The sequence below is a fragment of the Somniosus microcephalus genome, unplaced genomic scaffold (genome assembly GCF_052327205.1).
Source record: "Somniosus microcephalus isolate GS21.2 unplaced genomic scaffold, FLI_Smic_1.0 unresolved_chr4, whole genome shotgun sequence".
Taxonomy (NCBI): domain Eukaryota; kingdom Metazoa; phylum Chordata; class Chondrichthyes; order Squaliformes; family Somniosidae; genus Somniosus; species Somniosus microcephalus.
Window position 1 is genome coordinate 40,119,434 of NW_028225182.1, and position 27,051 is coordinate 40,146,484.

General features: G+C 49.2%; 1 protein-coding gene across 1 annotated transcript in view; it reads left to right on the forward strand.

Moving 5' to 3' along the window:
* LOC147090597 (zonadhesin-like) overlaps window positions 1–27,051 on the forward strand; it is a 202,780-nt gene that overhangs the window by 66,013 nt on the left and 109,716 nt on the right. The window contains exons 18-26 of the mRNA XM_085977363.1: window positions 5,273–5,357; window positions 8,044–8,178; window positions 9,553–9,717; window positions 11,214–11,308; window positions 12,523–12,601; window positions 17,946–18,476; window positions 18,572–18,598; window positions 22,457–22,570; window positions 23,701–23,825. Coding sequence (XP_085833489.1) covers window positions 5,273–5,357; window positions 8,044–8,178; window positions 9,553–9,717; window positions 11,214–11,308; window positions 12,523–12,601; window positions 17,946–18,476; window positions 18,572–18,598; window positions 22,457–22,570; window positions 23,701–23,825 — 1,356 coding nt within the window. The remainder of the gene's footprint in view (window positions 1–5,272; window positions 5,358–8,043; window positions 8,179–9,552; window positions 9,718–11,213; window positions 11,309–12,522; window positions 12,602–17,945; window positions 18,477–18,571; window positions 18,599–22,456; window positions 22,571–23,700; window positions 23,826–27,051) is intronic.

Consider the following 27,051-nt stretch of genomic DNA (forward strand, 5'->3'; position numbering starts at 1 on the left):
CCCGCCATTGGTCAATGCACTCGGCGCCACGCCTTCCCACGGCCCAATCGGAAAGCCAGCAGGCTCTTCGCTACCTGATTGGATGATTCTTGACTCTCAATCAAACAGCCTTTCTCCCCATCAAAAAAACAACCTACAGGAAACTTTCTGGTATCCGGCACCGACGGGACCGAGCTGTTGCCGTCCCATCAAAACTGCCGGAAAAACCAGCACTAATGTTAAAACATACGGAGCTTCTGAGCTCCGTGTGAAGCAACAAACCCTGTTGCTTAGCAACAGCTTCAAAACAGTCGGCGTAGCTTGCAAGCGTCTCTGTAGCTAAGCAACAGCTTCAGCTAGACCTTGCAGAGCCACGACTGGAGAAAAAAAGCAACGAGAAGTAAAAAAACTTATCTGAACCGACTCCTGAATTTTGCCGGTGGATAGAGCTTTCCGGACATTTAACCTCCGGTTAAACGAAAGTTTCCTGTATATTAAATAAACGAAAGTGCTCGAGCAGAATGTAAAAAAAAACCACACCACATAAATCTTTTTAAATGTCCTCCCCTATGACTTTTCTCCCGGGTGTGTCCCGGAAATTAATCTTCAATTCCTGGAGACTCCTGGAAGGTTAGCAACCCTATCAGTGAAGATTTTTGAATCCGTACTTAGCAGCATCTTATATAAAAAGGTACAAAGTGAGGAGAGGAAGTGACCCAAATTGTTGGCTGCATCTAGAGCCCACTAATAATGATTCTATCATCAGAATCCAGCTCCTCATTAATCTACTTTAATGAGCAGGCAGTTCATTACCTAGCTGAAATAGAAACCTCAAGCAGCGCTATTAACATCTCTATAACCTTCATATCAACCCCCCCACCACCACCCCCCCACCCCCCCCACACCCCCGCCTCTCTCTCACAGCAGGTATCAAACCAGCTCTTCATAGAATCATAGAATCACCGAATGGTTACAGCACGGAAGGAGGCTGTTCAGCCCATCGAGCCCGTGCCGACTCTCTGCAAAAGCGCTGCAGCTAGTCCCACTCCCCCGCCCTTTCCCCGTAGCCCTGCAAATTTTTTTCCTTCAGGTACTTATCCAACTCCCTTTTGAAAGCCACGATTGAGTCTGCCTCCACCGCCCTTTCAGGCAGCGCATTCCAGATCATCACCACTCGCTGTGTAAAAAAAAATTCTTTTTACGTCACCTTTGGTTCTTCTGCCAATCACCTTAAATCTGTGTCCTCTGGTTCTCGACCCTCCCGCCAATGGGAACAGTTTCTCTCTATCTACTCTGTCCAGACACCTCATGATTTTGAACACCTCTATCAAATCTCCTCTCACTCTTCTCTGCTCTAAGGAGAACAACCCCAGCTTCTCCAGTCTATCCACCTAACTGAAGTCCCTCATCCCTGGAATCATTCTCGTAAATCTTTTCTGCACCCTCTCTAAGGCCTTCACATCCTGCCTAAAGTGCGGTGCCCAGAATTGGACACAGTACTCCAGTTGGGGCCGAACCAGTGTTTTATACCGGCTCATCATAACTTCCACACTTTTGTACTCTATACCTCTATTCATGAAGCCCAGGATCCCATAAGCCTGTTTAACTGCTTTCTCAACCTGCCCTGCCACCTTCAACAATTTGTGCACATATACCCCCAGATCTCTCTGTTTGTGCACCCCCTTCAGGATTGTACCATTTAGTTTATATGTCCTCTCCTCATTCTTTCTACCAAAATGTATCACTTCACACTTTTCTGCATTAAATTGCATCTGCCACGTGTCCGCCCATTTCACCAGCCTGTCTATGTCTTCCTGAAGTCTATCACTCTCCTACTCACTGTTCACTGTACTTCCAAGTTTTGTGTCATCTGCAAATTTTGAAATTGTGCCCTGTACACCCACGTCCAAGTCATTAATATATATCAAGAAAAGCAGTGGTCCTAGAACCGACCATATCTAAAGAGGATTGGAATATTATGGCCAGTACCTCCGCGATTTCCTCCTTCAATTCCCTCAGCATCCTAGGATGCATCTCATCCACTCCTGATGATTTATCTACTTTAAGTACAGCCAGCCTTTCTAATACCTCCTATTTATCAATTTTTGTCCTATCAATTATCTCCACTACCTCCTCCTTCACTATGTCTATGGCAGCATCCTCTTCCTTGGTGAAGACAGATACAAAGTACTCATTTAGTACCTCAGCCATACCCTCTGCCTCCACACATAGGTCTCTTTTTTGGTCCCTAATCGGCCCCACCCCTCCTCTTACTACCCTCTTACTATTTATATGCCTATAGAAGACTTTTGGATTACCGTTTATGTTGGCTGCCATTCTATTCTCATACCCTCTCTTTGCCCCTCTTATTTTCTTTTTCACTTCTCCTCTGACCTTTCTATATATAGCCTGATTCTCAGATGTATTTGCAACCTGACATCTGTCATACGCCCTCTTTTTCTGCTTCATCATATTCTCTATCTCTTTCGTCATCCAGGGAGCTCTGACTTTAGTTGCCCTGCCTTTCCCCCTAGTGCGAATGTACCTGAACTATTTCCTCTTTAAAGGCAGCCCATTGTTCCACTACAGTTTTGCCTGCCAATCTTTGATTCCAGTTTGCCCGGGCCAGATCCGTTCTCGTCCCACTGAAATTGGCTTTTCCCCCAGTTAAGCATTTTTACTCTAGATTGCTCCCTGTCCTTTTCAATAGCTAATCTAAACCTCATGATACTATGATCACTGTTCCCTAAATATTCCCCTACTGACACTTGCTCCACTTGACCCACCTCATTCCCCAGAACCAGATCCAGCAATGCCTCCTCCCTCGTTGGGCCGGTAGGTGTCAGTAGATCGTCAATTAACTCCCTTTTCAAGTCCGCTCCACACATCCTCCACCCTGTGAGAGAACAAAACTGTCGTCTCCCCTTTACTTGAGTCGTGCATATTTGTATCCTGTAGTCATAGAATCATAGAATAGTACAGCATAGAGGGAGGCCATTCGGCCCTTCGAGTCTGCGCCGGCTCTTTCGAAGAGCAATCCGGTTAGTCCCACTCCCCCGCTCTTTCCTCATATCCCTGCAATTTTTTTCCCCTTCGAGTATTTATCCAATTCCCTTTTGAAGGCTACTATTGAATCTGTATCCACCGCCCTATCAGTCGGTGCATTCCAAATCCTAACCACTCGTTGCCTAAAAAAGTTTTTCCTCATGTCGCCTCTGGTTCTTTTGCCAATCACCTTAAATCGGTGCCCTCTGGTTATCGACCCTTCAGCCACTGGAAACAGCCTCTTTATTTACTCTATCTAAACCCTTCATGATTTTGAACGCCTCTATCAAATCTCCTCTTAGCCTTCTCTGCTCCAAGGAGAACAACCCCCAGCTTCTCCAGTCTGTCCGCGTAACTGTCATCCCTCACCCCTGGAACCATTCTAGTAAATCTCTTCTGTACCCTCCCCAAAGCTTTCACGTCCTTTCTAAAGTGTCACAGAATTGGACACAGTACTCCAGCTGGGGACGAAGTAGTGTCTTATATCGGTTTAGCCTAACTTCCTGGCTTTTGTACTCTGTGCCTCTATTTATAAAGTCCAGGATCTGATCTGCTTTATTAACTGCTTTGTTCTGTGCACATCCCCCAACTTAAACTGCTTGATAACTTCAAACTTATCTGTCCCTTACATTATTTATGGAGACGCTTAACCACCTCTCGGGTGGGCATTAAAAGGTGGGCCGCTATTTCGAAGAAGTTCTGCCCGGTGTCCTGGGGCCAATATTTACCCCTCGACCAACTTCACTAAAACAGATGGTCTGGTCATTATCACATTGCTGTTTGTTGGGAGCTTGCTGTGCGCAAATTGGCTGCTGCGTTTCCCACATTACAACAGTGACTACGCCTCAATAAAAGTACTTCATTGGCTGTAAAGTGCTTTGGGACGTCCTGAGGTCATGAAAGGCGTTATAGAAATGCGAGTCTTTCTTTTATATGCTCCTGTCATCAGCAGGTTTAATAACAATATACTGCAGACACCGCGAGCCGTATCAATCACAAACATTTAAATAATCCTGAGGGAGTGTTTGGCCGAAGTTTTGCAGAAGGCCACAGTTTTTACGTTTTCCCGCCTTTCAATTGGGGCCTTCTCGCAGCTGGTCTCCATCGGCCGCCCGCAGCTCCCGATCGTCGAGGCCCCCCGTGAGTCCTGCCGCTGACGTGTCAGGCCTTTACCACCAGCACCAGGCCTTGCCAGGGGTTTGGACTGCATCTGGGCTTCCCCCCTCCCCCCCCCACCCCCAGCCTGGCCACTTAAAGGATGCGCGATTGGAAGTAACAGCGGTCTCAGGGCTGCCGCACTTCGGGTAGGCTGCTCCTGTTTAGTGTAGGGGGTGGGTAGCGCCTACTCTGAATAGCATGAGCCTCAACCTTTAACCAGCGCCTTTAACTTCGCAAAACGGCCCAAGGCGCTTCACAGGAAAAAGAAAGAAAGACTCGCATTTGTTTAGCGCCTTTCACGACCACCGGACATCTCAAAGCGCTTTACGGCCAATGAAGTACTTTTTGAAGTGTGGTCACAGTTGTAATGTGGGAAACGCGGCAGCCAATTTGCACACAGCAAGCTCCCACAAACAGCAGTGTGATAATGACTTAGATAATCTGTTTTTAGTGATGTTAGTTGAGGGATAAGTATTGGCCAGGACACTGGGGATAATTCCCCTGCTCTTCTTTGAAATAGTGCCGTGGGATCTTTTACATCCACCCGAAATACCAGACAGGGCCTCGGTCTAATGTCTCATCTGCAAGACAGCATCTCCGACAGTGCAGCACTCCCTCAGCACTGCATTGGAGTGTCAGCCTAACTTTATCTGGAGTGGGACTTGACCCCACAACCTTCAATGACTCAGAAGCAAGGGTGCTGCCAACTGAGCCACAGCCGACACTAGGAGCACAACCCAAAAAAAAAACTGACAGAAAGCCATAGAAGGAGATGTCGGGACAGATGACCAAAACCTTGGTCAAAGAGGTAGATTTTAAGGGGCGTCTTAAAGGAGGGGAGAGAGAGAGAGGGGGAGAGATTTAGGGAGGGAATTCCAGAGCTTGAGGTCAAGGCAGCTGAAGACATGGCCGCCAATGGTGGGACAATGGGAATCGAAAGATGCGCAAGAGGCCAGAATTGGAGGGTTGCGGGGCTGGAGGAGGTTACAGAGCTAGGGAGGGGGGCGAGGCCATGGAAGGATATGAACACCAGAATGAGAGTTTTAAATGTTCTCCCATTAATGACCCTTGCGGTTTCTTTTGCTGACAGATTATCTTTGAAGCGGTCCAGGGTTCAACGGAATTTGGTGACATTGCTCTGGACAACATCGCTGTAATAACCGGGCCCTGCTTCTGTGAGTGAAATTAAACACAAACCTTGCACGCGTTACATGTTCACACTGAGCGACTGACGGGATATTTGATACTGGACGTAGAAGCACTGGCGAAAGCGCAAGAAAGATTTACAAGAACCAAACCAGAACTGAGAGGTTGGAACTATCAGGAAAGATTGAACAGGCAGGGGCCTTTTTCTCCAGAAAAGAGAAGGCAGAGGGGTGACCTGGTAAAAGTCTTCAAAATTATGAAGGGTTTCGATAGGATAGACGTAGAGAAGATATTACCACATTGATGAGGCCAAAACTAGGGGCTGTAAACAATGTTCCTTTTAAACTAAGCACAACCACAAAAAAAATTAAAGTGAACTCTGGCCATAAATATCAGACAGTCCAAAACTCAGAAGACGAAAGTGGGACAGATCCTGAGTTTGGTAATGGGACAGATCCTGAGTTTGGTAATGGGACAGATCCTGAGTTTGGTAATGGGACAGACCCTGAGTTTGGTAATGGGACAGATCCTGAGTTTGGTAATGGGACAGACCCTGAGTTTGGTAATGGGACAGATCCTGAGTTTGGTAATGGGACAGACCCTGAGTTTGGTAATGGGACAGATCCTGAGTTTGGTGGTGGGACAGACCCTGAGTTTGGTGGTGGGACAGATCCTGAGTTTGGTAATGGGACAGATCCTGAGTTTGGTGGTGGGACAGATCCTGAGTTTGGTAATGGGACAGATCCTGAGTTTGGTAATGGGACAGACCCTGAGTTTGGTAATGGGACAGACCCTGAGTTTGGTAATGGGACAGACCCTGAGTTTGGTAATGGGACAGATCCTGAGTTTGGTAATGGGACAGACCCTGAGTTTGGTAATGGGGCAGATCCTGAGTTTGGTAATGGGACAGATCCTGAGTTTGGTAATGGGACAGACCCTGAGTTTGGTAATGGGACAGACCCTGAGTTTGGTGGTGGGACAGATCCTGAGTTTGGTAATGGGACAGATCCTGAGTTTGGTAATGGGACAGATCCTGAGTTTGGTAATGGGACAGATCCTGAGTTTGGTAATGGGACAGATCCTGAGTTTGGTAATGGGACAGACCCTGAGTTTGGTGGTGGGACAGATCCTGAGTTTGGTAATGGGACAGACCCTGAGTTTGGTAATGGGACAGATCCTGAGTTTGGTAATGGGACAGACCCTGAGTTTGGTAATGGGACAGACCCTGAGTTTGGTAATGGGACAGACCCTGAGTTTGGTGGTGGGACAGACCCTGAGTTTGGTAATGGGACAGATCCTGAGTTTGGTAATGGGACAGATCCTGAGTTTGGTAATGGGACAGATCCTGAGTTTGGTAATGGGACAGATCCTGAGTTTGGTAATGGGACAGACCCTGAGTTTGGTAATGGGACAGATCCTGAGTTTGGTAATGGGACAGACCCTGAGTTTGGTAATGGGACAGACCCTGAGTTTGGTAATGGGACAGATCCTGAGTTTGGTAATGGGACAGATCCTGAGTTTGCTAATTGGACAGACCCTGAGTTTGGTGGTGGGACAGACCCTGAGTTTGGTGGTGGGACAGACCCTGAGTTTGGTAGTGGGACAGATCCTGAGTTTGGTGGTGGGACAAACCCTGAGTTTGGTAATGGGACAGACCCTGAGTTTGGTAATGGGACAGACCCTGAGTTTGGTAGTGGGACAGACCCTGAGTTTGGTGGTGGGACAAACCCTGAGTTTGGTAATGGGACAGACCCTGAGTTTGGTAATGGGACAGATCCTGAGTTTGGTAATGGGACAGACCCTGAGTTTGGTAATGGGACAGACCCTGAGTTTGGTAATGGGACAGACCCTGAGTTTGGTAATGGGACAGACCCTGAGTTTGGTGGTGGGACAGACCCTGAGTTTGGTAATGGGACAGATCCTGAGTTTGGTAATGGGACAGATCCTGAGTTTGGTAATGGGACAGATCCTGAGTTTGGTAATGGGACAGATCCTGAGTTTGGTAATGGGACAGATCCTGAGTTTGGTAATGGGACAGATCCTGAGTTTGGTAATGGGACAGACCCTGAGTTTGGTAATGGGACAGACCCTGAGTTTGGTAATGGGACAGATCCTGAGTTTGGTAATGGGACAGACCCTGAGTTTGGTAATGGGACAGACCCTGAGTTTGGTAATGGGACAGATCCTGAGTTTGGTAATGGGACAGATCCTGAGTTTGCTAATTGGACAGACCCTGAGTTTGGTAGTGGGACAGACCCTGAGTTTGGTGGTGGGACAAACCCTGAGTTTGGTAATGGGACAGACCCTGAGTATTGTAATGGGACAGACCCTGAGCTTGGTGGTGGGACAGACCCTGAGTTTAGTAATGGGCCAGACCCTGAGCTTGGTAATGGGACAGACCCTGAGTTTGGTAATGGGACAGACCCTGAGTTCGGTAATGGGACAGACCCTGAGTTTGGTAATGGGACAGACCCTGAGTTTGGTGGTGGGACAAACCCTGAGTTTGGTAATGGGACAGACCCTGAGTATTGTAATGGGACAGACCCTGAGCTTGGTGGTGGGACAGACCCTGAGTTTAGTAATGGGCCAAAAAGTATCAAGCTTCCTTAAGGATTTAGCTTTCATGGGTACCACTGCAGTAGAAAGACTCACTGTGCGTACAGTTAGAACAAGAGTAGCTTTGATCCACTGTGTTTATCGCACTGTTCTACGCAGCTTGTATCCATGGCTGTGATTTTGATGAAGCATCGGACATGTGTGGATGGACCACGACGAAATATGTAGGTGATGGAAACGATGACGGCTGGATACAGGGGATCGGCGCGGTGGTCGACTTCTCCAAGCCTGGCTGTAAGAAAACATTGTTTTTATTCATACTCGGGATGTAGGGGTCCTGAATTGTAGGGGTTCAAATATCTAATTCTGTGAAAAGGCGTTAAACACCCCCACTGTAGGGGTTTTGGTTTGGGGTTTGTGTCTGGTCAGTCAGTCGTGTGCCTGAGCTGCCCCAGCCCCGTGCGGTTCGAATCGCTTCCCCTTTTTGGTTCTGACCACCAGACTTATTTACAAGTAGTGATATAGACAAACAAGACCAGTGGTTCGATGCAAAGAAAACCAATATTTATTAAAATAGAGAACAATTACTATAGAGAAAATCACTATGGATGCAGCACAATTATTCTTAACGGGGGAGGAGAAATGGACACATCGAGGGAAAATAACTAGAATGACTCTTTAGCAATTCCCCTTAAATCCCACCCTTTACACCTATCTAGGTTGTCTTGTGATGGGCCAGAAAATTGATGCTCACCAGTCTAGGATGTTGAAACGCCTGCTCCGTGCCCTGTTGCCTGTCGATGTCTTAGGTTTTCACCGCCCCAAAGCAGAGATACCTCAGAAATTAAACGTAACTGCGGGTATTCTACTTCCCTGGACGGGCTCTTCATCGACGGTCCTTTTTGCTGGGTTGATGGTACGGCAGGGCACCAGAGGCGAGGCAGGAAAGAGAGAGAGAGAGAAATGGCCTCCCGAGGGACTAGTTATACCCTTCCCGGTAGCCCTTATCTCCCGCCAGATCAGCTCATTTCTTTTGTCTAATCTGGACGTATTGAAACTCATACAAAAGGTACCGATCTGGGCCCATCGACCTGGATGGCCAGTAATCGGTTTTAAACGCCTCATCAGTGTTCCCCTTTGTCCAACTGGTTTCGTAATGGGGCCATTCCAGTCTGAATGCCCCGTTGATCGTTTTGAAGCACTTGGGTAAACAATGTTGACGTCCTCTAAACGAAGGCCTGAATGCAGCTGAGCTTGTCCCACTACATATTGAATAGGCCTTGTCTGCTCTTGATTGTTTGTGCAAACAACCTTGATGGCTTTTAATCAGAGGCCCGAATGCCACTGGGTTTGTTTCTCATGCATAAATGCAGAAGGTCTGTCTGCATTCAAGTTCTGGAAAGTTCCTTCTCACAGTCATCAGAATACAAGCTTGTCAGTCCAAACTGAAACTTACAGGCTTTGGCCATGAGGCTGACCGCAGCCATCTTGTTGAGCCCTGGATTTTAAACTCAGTCCAACCAGGGCTTCTTTAATAAACCAAAAGTAAATCCTCGGGGGAAGACATGAAACTTGCGAATCCTTTCACCACGATCATTTGTAGAGTAATGGGCAGAGCTGTGATACCCTTTAATAGACGCTGTCTGAAGCCTATCCATCCTGTTCCAGTTGGTAAATACATGCTGCTTGATTCAGCGAACAACAAACCAGGACACAGGTTCCACTTGAAGAGTCCATCAGTTCACTTATCCCAGTGCCTCTCTCTGACTTTCTACTATTACCTGTATGGGAACACGACAACAATGGCAATAAACGTCTACGCAGAGCGACAAGGCAAGTAGCAAGCTTCCAGTCCAGTCACTTTAGGCCCTGTGTGCTATGGGAAAGGACCAGCTAAACATACACACACACACACGCACACATACATACATAAAAACGTAAGTAGGAGCAGGAGTAGGTCATTTGGCCCTTCGAGCCTGCTCCGCCATTCAATAAGATCATGGCTGATCTTCCACCTCATCTCCACTTTCCTGCACTATCCCCATATCCCTTGATTCCCTTAATATTCAAAAATCTATCGATCTCAGTCTTGAATATACTCAACGACTGAGCCTCCACAGCCCTCTGGGGTTGAGAATTCCAAAGATTCACCACCCTCTGAGTGAAGAAATTTCTCCTCATCTCAGTCCTAAATGGCCGACCCCTTATCTTGAGACTGTGACCCCTGATTCTAGACTCCCCAGCCAGGGGGAAACATCCTCCCTGCATCTACAATGTCAAACCCTAGAAGAATTTTGTATGTTTCAATGAGATCACCACTCATTCTTCTAAACTCAAGAGAATATAGGCCTAGTCTACTCAACATACACACGCATATACACACATGTACGCCCATACACACCTACACACAGGCATGCGCACATACAAACGCATATACACACACGCACACACGCTTATACACACACACAAGCACATGTAAAGACGCATATACACGCGCGCACACACGCACATGCATATACACACATGCGCACGCTTATAGACCTACACACACACGCACATACTTACATATGCGCACTCACACACACACAAGCATATACGCACACACATGCACATATGCAGTAGCACACATTCACACACAAGCACGCGCACGCACACACCCATGCGCACGCCCATACATACACATATACTTCTTCTTCTTCTTAGGCAGTCCCTTGGAACCGAGGATGACTTGCTTCCACACTAAAAATGAGTTCTCAGATGACTGATGAGCCCAATGCAGGACCTACAGTCTCTGTCACAGGTGGGGCAGATGGTGGTTGAAGGGAGCGGGCGGGTGGGGTGCTTGGGTTGACGTGCGCTCCTTCCGCTGCCTGCGCTTGGCTTCCGCTTTCTCCCGGTGAAGAGACTCGAGGTGTTTGGCGCCTTCCCGGATGCTTCTCCTCCACTTTGTGCGGTCTTGGGCCAGGGATTCCCAGGTGTCGGTGGGGATGTTGCACTTTTTCAAGGAGGCTTTGAGGGTGTCCTTGAAGCGTTTCCCCTGCCCACCTGGGGCTCTCTTGCCATGTCGGAGCTTCGAGTAGAGTGGTTGTTTTGGGAGTCTCGTATCGGGCATGCGGACGACGCGACCCGCCCATCAGCGCTGACATCGATACACATATACACACAAGCACGGATACACAAGCACACACACTTCCAAAGCATCCTCTCTGCTTGCAATAAAGCCCTTTCGCCCAAGTAGATCTTTACACACACAGGCTATCTCTTCCTGATATGCTGCTGTAATTCCCCGTCCAATGACACTTTGTTACCCGTCTTGTTTGGTGCATTAGGATTTTTAGAATGGCGGTTATTGAGCATTACTGGAAACCTCGGGCAGCAATGGACACAGGCCCAGGCGGTTTACTGTGGAGCATCACCGATTCAGGTAAAGGCATGGACGGGGCTGTCGATTGGTGAAGGGATGGACAGTACTGTGGGATAGTGAAGGGAAACTGGGGTGGAGTTGACCACTAGTGGGGGTATCTGGATCATTCTGCTCTCTGTGACGGACCTGTGTTGGCCAAATTCGGTGCGGCTTTTTAGTAAGGGCTGGAATCCCAAGCTGTGCCTCCCTCGCCGGCTGCTCTTGGCCGGAGTGCGATATGATGCACTCCGGGGGTAATGGGACGAAAGAGCGCCCGCCCCTGCCACCCACCCCCCCAACCATCTCCCACGCACTGCGCTCCTGGCCGTGGCTCGGTGGGTAACACTCTTTCGCCTCGGAGCCAGAAGTCCATGGGTTCAAGTTCCGTAGAGACCTGCGCACATAATCCCCATAATCTGAGGGAGCGCTGCGCTGTCGGAGGTGCCGTCTTTCAGACGAGACGGTAAACTGAGGCCCCGTCTGCCCTCTCGGGTGGACGTAAAAGATCCCACACCGCAAGAGGAAGAAGAGCAGGGGCGTTTTCCCTGGTGTCCTGGGGTCAATACTTATCCCTCGACCAACAGCACTAAATACAGATGATCTGGTCAGTATCACATTACTGTTTGTGGGAGATTGCTGTGCGCAAATTGGCTGCCACGTTTCCCACATTACACCAGTAAAAGTGCAGTGGTAAAGTGCTTTGGGACATCCTGAGGTTGCTCCCTTGGGCAACAGCAACTCGCCAAGGCTTCTTCGGCAGCACCTCCCAAACCCGCGACCTCTACCACCTAGAAGGACAAGGGCAGCAGACGCATGGGAACACCACCACCTCCAAGTTCCCCTCCAAGTCACACACCATCCTGACTTGGAAATACATCGGCTGTTCCTTCATCGTCGCTGGGTCAAAATCCTGGAACTCCCTCCCTAACAGCGCTGTGGGAGCACCTTCGCCACACAGACTGCAGCGGTTCAAGAAGGCGGCTCACCACCATCTTCTCAAGGGTAATTAGGGATGGGCAATAAATGCTGGCCTTGCCAGCGACGCCCAGATCCCATGAACGAATCAAAAAAAAAGGAGATGGAAATCATGGAATCCTGGCTCCGGATACAATCTATGGGCACAAAGCAAAGGCCAGAGACACTTGGAGCGTAGGGAGGCTCCTGAGGGTCACAGGTCAGGAGGAGTTGGGGCCACAGGTGTATCATGGTCTAATTCGATGTGCTTCTCTTTCCAGTTTGTGATAGAAGGAGTTTCAAGGGATGACGCCACCTCTGAACTTGCAGTGGACCAAGTCTGCATCGTGGCCTGCACTGGTAAGAAAGTCTTCAGCTACGGCACCTCAATTATTGACACTGCTCCAAGTCAAAGGTCCAGAAAAGTTCAACAAAGGGGGCATTTTAACCTCACCCATCCATCGGGAATCCCACAGGATCGAGTGGGACTCTGGTTTTACACCCTGCTCAATATTACTCTCCGTTCGTTTCTGTAACACCCTGCACCAACGCCTCTCCTCCATTGTCCAGCTGTGGGACAGATGTCGCTTGGCTCCACACTTAGAACAACAGCAACTTGTATTTATATAGCACCTTTAGCATAGTAAAACGTCCAAAGGCGCTTCACAGGAGTGGTTATAAGACAAAAAAAATTTGACACCGAGCCACATAAGAAGTTAGGGCAGGTGACTAAAAGCTTGGTCAAAGAGGTAGGTTTTGAGGAACGTCTTAAAGGAGGAAAGAGAGGTAGCGAGGCGGCGAGGTTTAGACAGGGAATTCCAGAGCTTAGGGCCCAGGCAGCTGAAGGCATGGCCACCAAAGATTGAGCGATTATAATCAGGGATGCTCAGGAGGGCAGAATTAGAGGAGCGCAGGTATCTCCGGGGGGAGGGGGGTTGAAGGAGATTACAGAGATAAGATGGGGGGGTGAGACCATGGAGGGATTTGAAAACAAGGATGAGAATTTTGAAATCGAGGCGTTGCTTAACCGCGAGCCAGTGTAGGTCAGCGAGCACAGGGGTAATGGGTGAACGGGACTTGGTGTGAGTTAGGACACGGGCAGCCGAGTTTTGGATGACTTCAAGTTTACGTAGGGTGGAATGTGGGAGGCCAGCCAGGAGTGCATTGGAATAGTCAAGTCTAGAGGTAATAAAGGCATGGATGATGGTTTCAGCAGTGGATGAGCTGAGGCAAGGATGGAGACGGGCGATATTACGGAGGTGGAAATAGGCAGTCTTAGTTATGGCGCGAATAGCCAGTTCACGTTCCTAAGTGTAGCTGTTACGAACTCCAGAACCTACTCGTCCTGTACCGTGCTCTCTTAGCTTACAGGCCATCCTTGGATGGATATTAGTTAAGCAATGCCTCGATTTTAAAATCCTCATCCTTGTTTTCAAATCCCTCCATGGCCTCGCCCCCCTCCCTATCTCTGTAACCTCTTCCAGCCCTACAGCCCTCCGAGATCTCTGCGCTCCTCCAATTCCGGCCGCTTGCGCATCCCCGGTTTTAATCGCTCCACCATTGGCGGCCGTGCCTTCAGCCGCCTGGGCCCCAAGCTCTGGAATTCCCTCCCTAAACCTCTCCGCCTCGCTCTCCTCCTTTTAAGACGCTCCGTAAAACCGACCTCTTTGACCAAGCTTTTAGCAATCTGCCCTTTATGTGGCTCGGTGTCAAATTGTGTCTTTATAACACTCCTGTGAAGGGCCTTGGGACATTTTACTACATGGAAGGCGCTATATAAATAGAACTGTTGTAGGGGGTTTTGGTTTGGGGTATTTGCCTGGTCAGTCAGCCGTGTGTCTGAGCTGTTGACAGCAACCACTTAAGCCCTTGAGTCAACACTGCTGAGGGCTTGTGCAAACAGAGTCCTTTGTTCCGTGTTGAAATTTCCTAACCGCAGTTGATTGACAGCTTCAAGTACTTAAGTACTCAGAGGCTGGTATTTTTTTCAATCCTTTCGTCATCCAGTGCTGGGAGATATTCAGACAGGCTGTCTTTCTCTTTTGCCACGAGGCCTGCTGCAGCCATCTTTGATGCCCTGGGTTTTTAAAGTACATTCCAACCAGGTTTTCTTTCATCAAATAATCTTCGGGGGCTGCCGAAATTTTGCAAACCTTACACTGTGCAACTTGAAACCAATAAACAGGCTTTTCTCAATGGGATTGAAGCGGTTCCAAAGTGCCCATTATATATCGCACAAGTAAATTTGGTTTAAGCTGCAAGGACATCTTCTGGTTTTCGTTGGAAGTTAGGAGACTTTTGAGGCTGTCTAATTGAGGTTTTCACAGTTACGAAAACTTCCATACAAGTCCCGTTCACCCATCACCATTCCTCCCCCACCACCCCCCACTCTGCTCGCTGACCGACATTGGCTCCCGGTTCGGCATCGCCTCAATTTTAAAATTCTCATCCTTGTTTCCAAACCCCTCGCCCCCCCTCCCTATCCCTGTAACCTCCTCCAGCCCTACAGCACCTCCGAGATCTCTGCGCTCCTCCAATTCTGGCCTCTCGCGTGTCCCCCGATTTCCATCGCCCCACCATTGGCGGCCGTGCCTTCAGCTACCTAGACTCTGGAATTCCCTCGCGAAACCTCTCCACCTCTCTCTCCAATCCTTTAAGACGCTCCTTAAAACCTACCTCTTTGACCAAGCTTTTGGTCACCTGTCCAAATATCAATTCAATTCAATTCAATTCAATTCAATTCAATTTTATTTGTCATATATGCAGCAGACGTGTGTACTGCACAATGAAATGTTGATTTTTACGAGTCCTCCCAACATTGGAATAAATATGGCATTACAATGATAAAAATACTAATAGAAATACTAATAGAAAGACAGTAATAATAAATAAAACAACAGTAATAAATAATAATAAATTAATCGTTCATGAGTCTTATGGCCTGGGGGTAGAAGCTGTTTCGAAACCTGTTGGTACGAGACCGTATGCTTCGGTATCTCTTACCGGACGGGAGCAGGGCGAAGAGGTTGTGGCTGGGGTGACTCGCGTCTTTAATGATTCTCAGGGCCTTCCCCCGGCACCTCTCGGGGTAGATATCCTGCACAGCAGGTAGTTTAATTCCTATAGTGTGTTGTGCAGCTTTCACTACCACCTGTAGAGCCTTATATATCTCCTTATATGTGGCTCGTTGTCAAACTTTGTTTGATGACGCTCCTGTGAAACACCTTGGGGGCGTTTTACTCAATGCAAGTTGTCATTGTTATGAGGGAAATTGGCTAGAAATTACACCTGGCAAATTGCTTGCTCGGCCACAGGGTTGGAATGCCAGGAGATGCCCAGTTGAAAGTCGGAGGTTGGCAGGACCAGAAAAAGAAAGTCAGTCACACCTTCCACCGAAAGGCACTTGAGTTGTGGAATAAGTTACCAGGGCCGCATAGCGAAATGGGTTCGAGGCAATTGTGGAGGGGCGACGGGAGATGGGAACGGCAGATATGTTTGGTTGACATAGGCAGAAGGGGTGGAACTTGTTACGGCCCAGAGGACTTTCTCCTGTGTCCCTCAAAGTCCTTCTATTCTCAGGTTTAATATGCATTCTGGATCTCTGTGCGACGATAAGGCAAAACGTGATTCATATTGTATCATAATCATAGAATGATACAGCACAGAAGGAGGCCATTCAGCCCATCGTGCCTGTGCCGGCTCTTTGAAAGAGTTATCCAATTATTCCCACTCCTCTTCTCTTTCCCCCATAGCTCTGCAACATTTTCCGATAAAGATATAATGCATAGCTAAAGATTAGAAAACCATTTTACATTGTTAATTCTGATACATTATCTATAAAAATCTAAGCATTTTAGCTCAAGACTGGAGACAGTTTCAAACCTGGAATAGAACTTACAGAATTGGCGTTACTGTAATTGGAGTTTCAAAGATCAGTGCTGGGACCACCGTTGTTCACAATTTACATTAACGATTTAGACTTTGGAATCAAAAACACAATTTCTAAACACTAGTACGATAGCAAAATACTGCAGATGTTGGAAATCCGAAATAACAACAGAAAATGCTGGAAAAACTCAGCAGGTCAGGCAACATCCGTGGAGAGAAATTTGAGTTGACGTTTCGGGTTTGACCCTTCTTCAAAACTGGAGAGAAAAGGAACTAGATCGAAGGCAGGGCTGCGATCGGACAAAAGAATAAAAGAACCAAAAGAAGTAAAAGAGATTAGAAGCTAGACGAGATGGTAATATGCTGGGATTAGGTGTAAAGTGTACTGGCAGGGCAAAAGACAGCACCTCATCTTCTGATTAGGCACTCTGCAGCCTTCCGGTCTCAATATCGAGTTCAACAATTTCAGATCATAACCTCGGCCCCTATTTCATTTTTACTTATATTTTTCCACTCCTTTCCTCCCCCCCCCCCTTTCCTTTTGTTTCTCTCTCACACCTGGCAGCTATCTTTTGCCCTGCCAGTACACTTTACACCTAACCCCAGCATATTACCATCTCGTCTAGCTTCTAATCTCTTTTACTTCTTTTGGTTCTTTTATTCTTTTGTCCGATCGCAGCCCTGCCTTCGATCTAGTTCCTTTTCTCTCCAGTTTTGAAGAAGGGTCAAACCCGAAACGTCAACTCAAATTTCTCTCCACGGATGTTGCCTGACCTGCTGAGTTTTTCCAGCATTTTCTGTTGTCATTACACAATTTCTAAATTTGGGGATGACACCAAATTGGGGGGATTAGTCAATACTGAGGAGGACTGCTACAAATTACAGGAGGACATTAATAAACTTGCAGAATGGGCATATAATTGGCAAATGAAGTTCCACACAGATAAATGTGAGGTATTACATTTTGGTAGGAAGAATAGGGAGGTCACTTATCACTTGGAGGGAGCGAGTCTAGGTGGGGTAGAGGAACAAAGGGATCTCGGAGTACAAATACACAAATCACTAAAAGTAGCGACACAGGTTAGCAAGGCCATAAAAAAAGCAAACCAAGCACTAGGGTTTATTCCTAGAGGGACAGAATTGAAAAGTAGGGAGGTTATGCTAAACCTGTATGAACCTTGGTTAGACCACACTTAGAATACTGTGTACAGTTCTGGTCGCCATATTATAAAAAGGATATAGAGGCACTGGAGAGGGTGCAGAGAAGATTTACAAGGATGATACCAGAAATGCGAGGGTATACCTATCAGGAAAGGATGAACAGGCTGGGTCTCTTTTTTCTTGAAAAAAGAAGGCTGAGGGGTGACCTAATAGAGGTCTTTAAAATTATGAAAGGTTTTGACAGAGTGGATACAGAGAGAGTGTTTCCACTTGTGGGGAAGAGCATCACTAGAGGCATCAATATAAGATAGTCACCAAGAAATCCAATAGGGAATTCAGGAGAAACGTCTTTACCCAGAGAGTGGCGAGAATGTGGAACTCGCTACCACAGGGAGTGGTTGAAGCGAATAGTATAGATGCATTTAAAGGGAGGTTAGACAAGCATATGAGGGCAAAGGGAATAGAGGGTTAAGCTGATAGATTTAGATGTGGAAAGACAGGAGGAGGTTTGAGTGCAGCATAAACGCCGGCATAGACTGGTTGGGCCAAATGGACTGTTTCTGTGCCGTATATCCTATGTAATCCTATGTAATTACCTAGAAGTGGCAAACCAGCTAAGATTACTGTGATTTGTGTCCTTCACAACCAACCACAGATTGGACAACTCCACAGTCTACCACCGGTGGGACATCTCCACAGTCAACCACCGATAGGATATCTTCACAACCAACCACAGATTGGACAACTCCACAGTCTACCACCGGTGGGACATCTCCACAGTCAACCACCGATAGGATATCTTCACAACCAACCACCGAGGGGACACCTTCACAACCAACCACCAGTGGGACATCTTCACAACCAACCACCAATGTGACATCTTCACAACCAACCACCAGTGGGACATCTTCACAACCAACCACCAGTGGGACACCTTCACAACCAACCACCAGTGGGACACCTTCACAACCAACCACCGGTGGGACATCTTCACAACCAACCACCAGTGGGACACCTTCACAACCAACCACCGATGGGACATCTTCACAACCAACCACCGATGGGATATCTTCACAACCAACCACCAGTGGGACACCTTCACAACCAACCACCGGTGGGACATCTTCACAACCAACCACCGATGGGACATCTTCACAACCAACCACCAATGTGACCACACCTCCAGGTCAGTATTTGTGGCCAGTAATTTGTGTAGTCAGTAATTTGAGTGGTCAGTAATTTGAATGGTCAGTAATCTTTACAACCCTTTTTATTTTACAGAAACAACATCAAAACCACCTCCGCCAGGTATGTGACATTCCCATCGCACATAATAAGCAAGTAACGGTCAACCATAACCCCTATGGCCCTTTCAAGTTGCTTAGGAACCCTTATTGTCCTTCCGTGAAGTGTCTAACAACCTCACCAGCTCAGTCACGAGTCTCCCTTCAAGGATGGAATTGAATTAATTGAGCTGTACGGGCTGGAAGACCCCAAATTTGATCTGATCCCTGGTGCGTTGCAGGGCATTACTTGGTTTACAATTGGCCTCAGCGCCCCTCAACGGGGGAGAGTTGAAAAAAAATCAGGCTACCGATTATAACCCCACCACCTCTGTTGGAAATTGACTGTGTTCGGACGTCAGTGGAGGACAGGGATGACTTCAGCTGCGATTCCCCCCCCCCCCCAAGGCCAAAGAGCCTGTTAATGCTCACTGTCTGGGCTCACATAGGAAGAATGGCTACTTGGGTTACATGCTGGAGAATGGCTGGCACAATGGAGCTGTACCCTACCCTAGAGTTAGCACCTTCAAAAACAGCTTACCTTGTCATTATCACATTGCTGTTTGTGGGAGCTTGCTGTGCGCAAAATGGCTGCCGCGTTTCCCACATTTACAGCAGTGACTGCACTTCAAAAAAAGTACTTCATTGGCTGTAAAGCGCTTTGAGACGTCCAGTGGTCGTGAAAGGCGCTATATAAATGCAAGTCTTTATTTGTTCTGGAGAGGAGGGAGAATATTCGGGGGAAAGTAATCCATGTAACTGAAACAGCCCCATGTATTGAAATCAATGGGTAATTTTTTTACTTCATTCACGGGATGCCGGCGTCGCTGGCAAGGCCGGCATTTAATGCCCATCCCTAATTGCCCTTGAGAAGGTGGTGGTGGGCCACATGCTTGAACCGCTGCAGTCCCGTGTGGTGAAGGTGCTCCCGCAGTGCTGTTAGGGAGGGAGTCCGAATCCGATGCCTAGGTTGAAGCCGGGTGGTACGTCTGGTTTTATTCTTATTGTTTTTCCTTAGTGCTTTAATACAACTGAGTGGCTTGCTAGGCCATTTCAGAGGGCAGTTAAGAGTCACATATAGGTCAGACCGGGTAAGGACGGCAGATTTCCTTCTCTAAAGGACATTAACCCCCATACATTGAAATCAATGGATAATTAAGATCCATACATTGAAATCAATGGATAATTAAGATCCGTACATTGAAATCAATGGGTAATTAAGATCCATACATTGAAATCAATGGGTAATCAACACCCATACATTGAGGCCTTCAAGTTTATGAAAGGCTTTGATTGGGTAGACGTAGAGAAGATCTCTCCACTTCCAGGTGAGACCAGAACTAGGGGCCATAAATATAAGATAGTCACTAATAAATCCACTAGGGAATTCAGGAGAAACTTCTTTACCCAGAGGAGCGTTAGAATGTGGAACTTGCTACCACAGGGAGCAGCATAGGTGCTTTTAAGGGGAAGCTAGGTAAGCACACGAGGGAGAAAGGAATCGAAGGATATGTTGATGGGGTGAGATGAAGTCGGGTGGGAGGAGGCTCGTGTGGCGCACAAACACCAGCACAGACCAGTTGGGCCGAATGGCCTGTTTCTCTGCTGTAAATACTTTGGCCGTGAAATTCGGTAGGTTAGCGCCTCCCGTTGGCGCCTGGCAGGAGCGCTTGCCTGGTCGCGGCGAATCCAACGCCACACGTGGCCTTAGTGCTGGCGCTAACTGTTAGCGCCTCGGCCTCTAGCGCCTCTCACATGGTGACGTCGATGCGTGTGCAGCACCCCGTTAACGGCCCCGGCGCAAAAATCACCTTCCGCCCCCCCCACCTCGCTTTAGCGCCTGGCGCCGACAACGCCGGTGAGAGGCAGCGTTGCGCAGGAGCGGTAATTAAAGGGAATGCTTCCGTGCCGCTTGAACATCGCGAAAAAAGGCGCTTTCAGCGATCGCACCGTGTGTTACTAGCTCTAGTCTGCCGCCTGCACAAAAACCTTTCACACCTTCTCCCCAAACATCTCCAAATGCTGCATTTTCTGAAAGTGATGGGGGGAGCGGGGGGGGAGGCTGCAATGGTAGTGGCCCAGGTCACGTTGAAAAACACCACTGGTGACTGTGGGGTTATACAGCGTGACTGGCCCTTCCCTTTAAGAGATGGAAGCAGCCTGTGAGATTAAAGAGCGTCGTCTGGACTGCGCGTGACCTTCTTTATCGCTCTGCTGGTAGCGCCCCGCCCCGCTCTCAGAGGTTAGCGCCCTAGGTTAGGAGTGTGGCGCTTGGTTTACCACTTATCGACGATGGTAGCATAGTGGCTATGTTACGAGACTTGATCCGGAGACACGTAGTTCAAATCCCACCCCAGGCAGCTGGGGGGAATTTAAATTCAGTTAATTAAATAAATCTGGAATAAAAAAAACTAGTGTCTGTAATGGTGACCATGAAACTACCTGCCTGGTTCACTAATGTCCTTCAGGGAAGGAAATCTGCTGCCCTTACCCGGTCTGGCCTATATGTGACTCCAGACCCACAGCAATGTGGTTGACTCTTAACTGCCCTCTGCGGTTCAAGAAGGCGGCTCGCCACCACCTTCTCGAGGGCAATTAGGGATGGGCAATAAATGTCGGCCTTGCCAGCGACGCCCGCATCCCGTGAACGAAGTAAAAAAACTTCCCTCTTGGAGCGCTAACAATGAATTTCGCAGGAGTGGGCAATGATTGGGGCCTGGCGCTAATCCTTCAACTTTTAGGGGGAAAAATTCGGTTGATTAGCGCCTCCCATTAGCGCCCTAAGAGGGTGCTAATGGGGTGCAAAGCAACTAGCGCCCGGGCGCAGCGATGTTTGTGCCGCTCGCGAAATTGACCAGACATTTTGCGGTGGCGCTAAAACACTACCGCCACAATCTCCTGCGCCCACAGATCATGACGTCAGTCGAGTGTGCAACACCCCGGTAGCGCCCTGGACCGGATATTGAGTCGCGCCCCCTGCCTTTCCGCCTGCCGCTAGCAACGACAGGTTGAGGGGAGCATTTGGCAGTCAGGAAGGAACTGGGGGAGCGCTATTTAAAGGGGACCGCTTCCTGCCTTTTTTTGTCGGCGACATTTTTGCACCACGCATTCTGAGAGAGAGAGAGAGAGAGACTTCTGGAGAGATTCAACGCTGTGTGAAGGAGTTTTGGGTACTGAGCAGCACTTTGCAGGTTCATTTTGATTTGACCTTCCTTGCATCGATTTAGAAGAGACTGTGGGGGCTGCACTCTGAGCTCTTTCCCTGGGCCTCTCCATTGTTCTTTCCAGCAGATTTGATGTACAGGTCTCTCCAGGCCGAGATTCAAGGCTGCAATGAGCAGGGTGTGGATGGAGAGCAAGATCGACCCTCCCCTTTAAGAACTGGCCGGCGCCAGTGTGTCTGTGTTCCATTGCTGACTGACATCACCTGAGCTTCGCCAGCGCTCTGAGGTAGCGCCTCGCTCCTCGGCGTTAGCGCCTTAAGAGAGGTGTGTAGCACCTGATTTAGTGCTTCAATCACCTCCAGGGGCGATAAAAGCCAAGTTTGCAGTCAGAGGCGATAATTAGCAGCAGGCGCTAAATTTTGAGCCCGGCCGATAATTGTGCCCCAAACGGGGCAACACCAAATTTCTCACCTTAAATTTTTCACGCCCCCTTTGTAACTTTCAAATGGGTAAACATGGTGTTATTCCTACTTGCTCCAGTGATGGCGCTGTAACCTCTCTCAGCCTGTAACAACTAACACGGTTAAACTAGCTGGCCATCTCCCCCAGCTCCGTTAACCTGCGCGACGGCAGCAATGCTTATAACTCGCGGAAAACGATCGTATGAGGTGACACAGCTAATTTAACTTTAACTGCTTTTCCCCCCCCTCCACCATCAGCCGGGTCCTGCATCATCTCCGGAGATCCTCATTATATAACTTTCGACAACAGGATGTTTACCTTCTTGGGAACCTGCACCTACACCCTTGCCAGGAGCTGCCGGAATAAGACGGGTATGTATAGAAGGAAGAAAAAAATAAACTGCAATTCTGAAATTTAAGCAGAAGCTTATGCCAGTGAACAGCATCCGTGCAGGGAAAAGGTCGTGCTGATGGGGCGGCACCCGAAACGTTAACCTGGTTTTTTTCTCTGTACAGATGCTGATGGGCGTGTGATTATTCCCAGTACTCACAGTGGGTCGCACTCTCTCTCGCCTCTGAGTCCAGAAGGTCGTGGGTTCGAGCCCCACTTCAGAGACTCGAGCACAAAAATCCAGGCTGACACTCCCGGTGCCAGTGCTGAGGGAGCGCAGTGCACTGTCGGAGGTGCCGTCTTTCGGATGAGACGTTAAACTGAGGCCCCGTCTGCTCTCTCAGGTGGATGTAAAAGATCCCTCGGCCACTATTTCGAAGAAGGGCAGAGGAGTTCTCCCCGGTGCCCTGGCCAATATTTACCCCTCATCCGACACCTAAAGCAGATTATCTGGTCATTGTCACATTGCTGTTTGTGGGACCTGCCCCGTTTCCTACATTACAACAGTGACTACACTTCAAAAAGTACTTCATTGCCTTTGAAGTCATTTGGGACGTCCTGAAGTCATGAAAAGCACTGTATAAATGCAAGCCTTTATTTGCAGTCCGCGTGCGTGCTTGTGTACGTGTGCGCCTGTGCGTGTCTGTGCATGCGCGTGTGTGTGTCTGTACACCAGTGCATGTACGTGTGTGTGTGTGTCTGTGCATGTGTGTCTGTGCATGTGTGTGTTTGTGTCTGTACACCAGTGCATGTACGTGTGTGTGTGTGTCTGTGCATGTGTGTCTGTGCATGTGTGTGTTTGTGTCTGTACACCAGTGCATGTACGTGTGTGTGTGTCTGTGCATGTGTGTCTGTGCATGTGTGTGTTTGTGTCTGTACACCAGTGCATTTACGTGTGTGTGTGGCTGTGCATGTGTGTGTTTGTGCATCTGTGCATGTGTGTGCGTCTGTGCGTGTGTGTGCATTTGTGCGTGTCTGTGCGTGTGTGTGTCTGTGCGCGTGTGTGTCGGTGAATATTTGATGGCCTATTCTCTGGTATGTGTGTATAGCTCTCTCTGTATCCACTACGTCTCCAGTCAATACGTTTCCTTGTGGTTCTGTGTTTTTCCAGGACACTGGTTCAGTATCGAAGGGAAGAACGAGGAAAGAGGAATGCCTGGAGCGACTTACCTGAGGAAACTTTACATCACCATCAATAGTGTCACCATCACTCTGATGAAGAACAGGAGGATTATGGTTTGTCTTCTTGTTGCAAGTCACTCCCACTGAGAGTTTTGTTGGTTCCTCACCATCTAAACAGGGTGTACATTTAACATCTCAACTGTATTTTAAAAAGCATTGTTCTCTCTCACTCCTGTCCTCTCTCACTCCTGTCCTCTCTCACTCCTGTCCTCCCTCACTCCTGTCCTCTCTCACTCCTGTCCTCTCTCACTCCTGTCCTCTCTCACTCCTGTCCTCTCTCACTCCTGTCCTCTCTCACTCCTGTCCTCCCTCACTCCTGTCCTCTCTCACTCCTGTCCTCTCTCACTCCTGTCCTCTCTCACTCCTGTCCTCCCTCACTCCTGTCCTCTCTCACTCCTGTCCTCTCTCACTCCTGTCCTCTCTCACTCCTGTCCTCTCTCACTCCTGTCCTCCCTCACTCCTGTCCTCTCTCACTCCTGTCCTCTCTCACTCCTGTCCTCTCTCACTCCTGTCCTCTCTCACTCCTGTCCTCTCTCACTCCTGTCCTCCCTCACTCCTGTCCTCTCTCACTCCTGTCCTCTCTCACTCCTGTCCTCTCTCACTCCTGTCCTCTCTCACTCCTGTCCTCTCTCACTCCTGTCCTCCCTCACTCCTGTCCTCTCTCACTCCTCTCCTCTCTCACTCCTGTCCTCTCTCACTCCTGTCCTCTCTCACTCCTGTCCTCTCTCACTCCTGTTCTCTCTCACTCCTGTCCTCTCTCACTCCTGTCCTCCCTCACTCCTGTCCTCTCTCACTTCTGTCCTCTCTCACTCCTGTCCTCTCTCACTCCTGTCCTCTCTCACTCCTGTCCTCTCACTCCTGTCCTCTCTCACTCCTGTCCTCTCTCACTCCTGTCCTCTCACTCCTGTCCTCCCTCACTCCTGTCCTCTCACTCCTGTCCTCTCTCACTCCTGTCCTCTCTCACTCCTGTCCTCTCTCACTCCTGTCCTCTCTCACTCCTGTCCTCCCTCACTCCTGTCCTCTCACTCCTGTCCTCCCACACTCCTGTCCTCTCTCACTCCTGTCCTCCCTCACTCCTGTCCTCTCTCACTCCTGTCCTCTCTCACTCCTGTCCTCTCACTCCTGTCCTCTCTCACTCCTGTCCTCTCACTCCTGTCCTCTCTCACTCCTGTCCTCTCTCACTCCTGTCCTCTCTCACTCCTGTCCTCCCTCACTCCTGTCCTCTCTCACTCCTGTCCTCTCTCACTCCTGTCCTCTCTCACTCCTGTCTCTCTCACTCCTGTCCTCTCTCTCTCCTGTCCTCTCTCACTCCTGTCCTCCCTCACTCCTGTCCTCTCTCACTCCTGTCCTCTCTCACTCCTGTCCTCTCTCACTCCCTTCCTCTCTCACTCCTGTCCTCTCTCACTCCTGTCCTCCCTCACTCCTGTCCTCTCTCACTCCTGTCCTCTCTCACTCCTGTCCTCTCTCACTCCTGTCCTCTCTCACTCCTGTCCTCTTTCACTCCTGTCTCTCTCACTCCTGTCCTCCCTCACTCCTGTCCTCTCTCACTCCTGTCCTCTCTCACTCCTGTCCTCTCTCACTCCTGTCCTCTCCCACTCCTGTCCTCTCTCACTCCTGTCCTCTCTCACTCCTGTCCTCTCTCACTCTTGTCCTCTCTCACTCCTGTCCTCTCTCACTCCTGTCCTCTCACTCCTGTCCTCTCTCACTCCTGTCCTCTCTCACTCCTGTCCTCTCTCACTCCTGTCCACTCTCACTCCTGTCCTCTCTCACTCCTGTCCTCTCTCACTCCTGTCCTCCCTCACTCCTGTCCTCTCTCACTCCTGTCCTCTCTCACTCCTGTCCTCTCACTCCTGTCCTCTCTCACTCCTGTCCTCCCTCACTCCTGTCCTCTCTCACTCCTGTCCTCTCTCACTCCTGTCCTCTCTCACTCCTGTCCTCTCTCACTAATGTCCTCTTTCACTCCTGTCCTCTCTCACTCCTGTCCTCTCTCACTCCTGTCCTCTCTCACTCCTGTTCGCTCTCACTCCTGTCCTCCCTCACTCCTGTCCTCTCTCACTCCTGTCCTCTCTCACTCCTGTCCTCGCTCACTCCTGTCCTCTCTCACTCCTGTCCTCTCTCACTCCTGTCCTCTCACTCCTGTCCTCCCTCACTCCTGTCCTCTCTCACTCCTGTCCTCTCTCACTCCTGTCCTCTCTCACTCCTGTCCTCTCTCACTCCTGTCTCTCTCATTCCTGTTCTCTTTCACTCCTGTCCTCCCTCACTCCTGTCCTCTCTCACTCCTGTCCTCTCTCACTCCTGTCCTCTCTCACTCCTGTCCTCACTCATTCCTGTCCTCTCTCACTCCTGTCCTCTCTCACTCCAGTCCTCCCTCACTCCTGTCCTCCCTCACTCCTGTCCTCTCTCACTCCTGTCCACTTTCACTCCTGTCCTCTCTCACTCTTGTCCTCTCTCACTCCTGTCCTCTCTCACTCCAGTCCTCCCTCACTCCTGTCCTCCCTCACTCCTGTCCTCTCTCACGCCTGTCCTCTCTCACTCTTGTCCTCTCTCACTCCTGTCCTCTCTCACTCCTGTCCTCTCTCACTCCTGTCCTCCCTCACTCCTGTCCTCTCACTCCTGTCCTCTCTCACTCCTGTCCTCCCTCACTCCTGTCCTCTCTCACTCCTGTCCCCTCTCACTCCTGTTCTCTCTCACTCCTGTCCTCTCTCACTCCTGTCCTTTCACACTCTTGTCCTCTCTCACTCCTGTCCTCTCTCACTCCTGTCCTCCCTCACTCCTGTCCTTCCTCACTCCTGTCCCCTCTCACTCCTGTCCTCCCTCACACCTGTCCTCTCACTCCTGTCTTCCTTCACTCCTGTCCTCTCTCACTCCTGTCCTCTCTCACTCCTGTCCTCTCTCACTCCTGTCCTCTCTCACTCCTGTCCTCTCTCCTGTTCTCTCTCACTCCTGTCCTCTCTCACTCCTGTCCTCTCTCACTCCTGTCCTCTCTCACTCCTGTCCTCTCTCTCTCCTGTTCTCTCTCACTCCTGTCCTCTCTCCTGTTCTCGCTCACTCCTGTCCTCTCTCACTCCTGTCCACTCTCACTCCTGTCCTCTCTCACTCCTGTCCTCTCTCTCTCCTGTTCTCTCTCACTCCTGTCCTCTCACTCCTGTCCTCTCTCACTCCTGTCCTCTCTCACTCCTGTCCTCCCTCACTCCAGTCCTCTCTCACTCCTGTCCTCCCTCACTCCAGTCCTCTCTCACTCCTGTCCTCTCACTCCTGTCCTCTCTCACTCCAGTCCTCT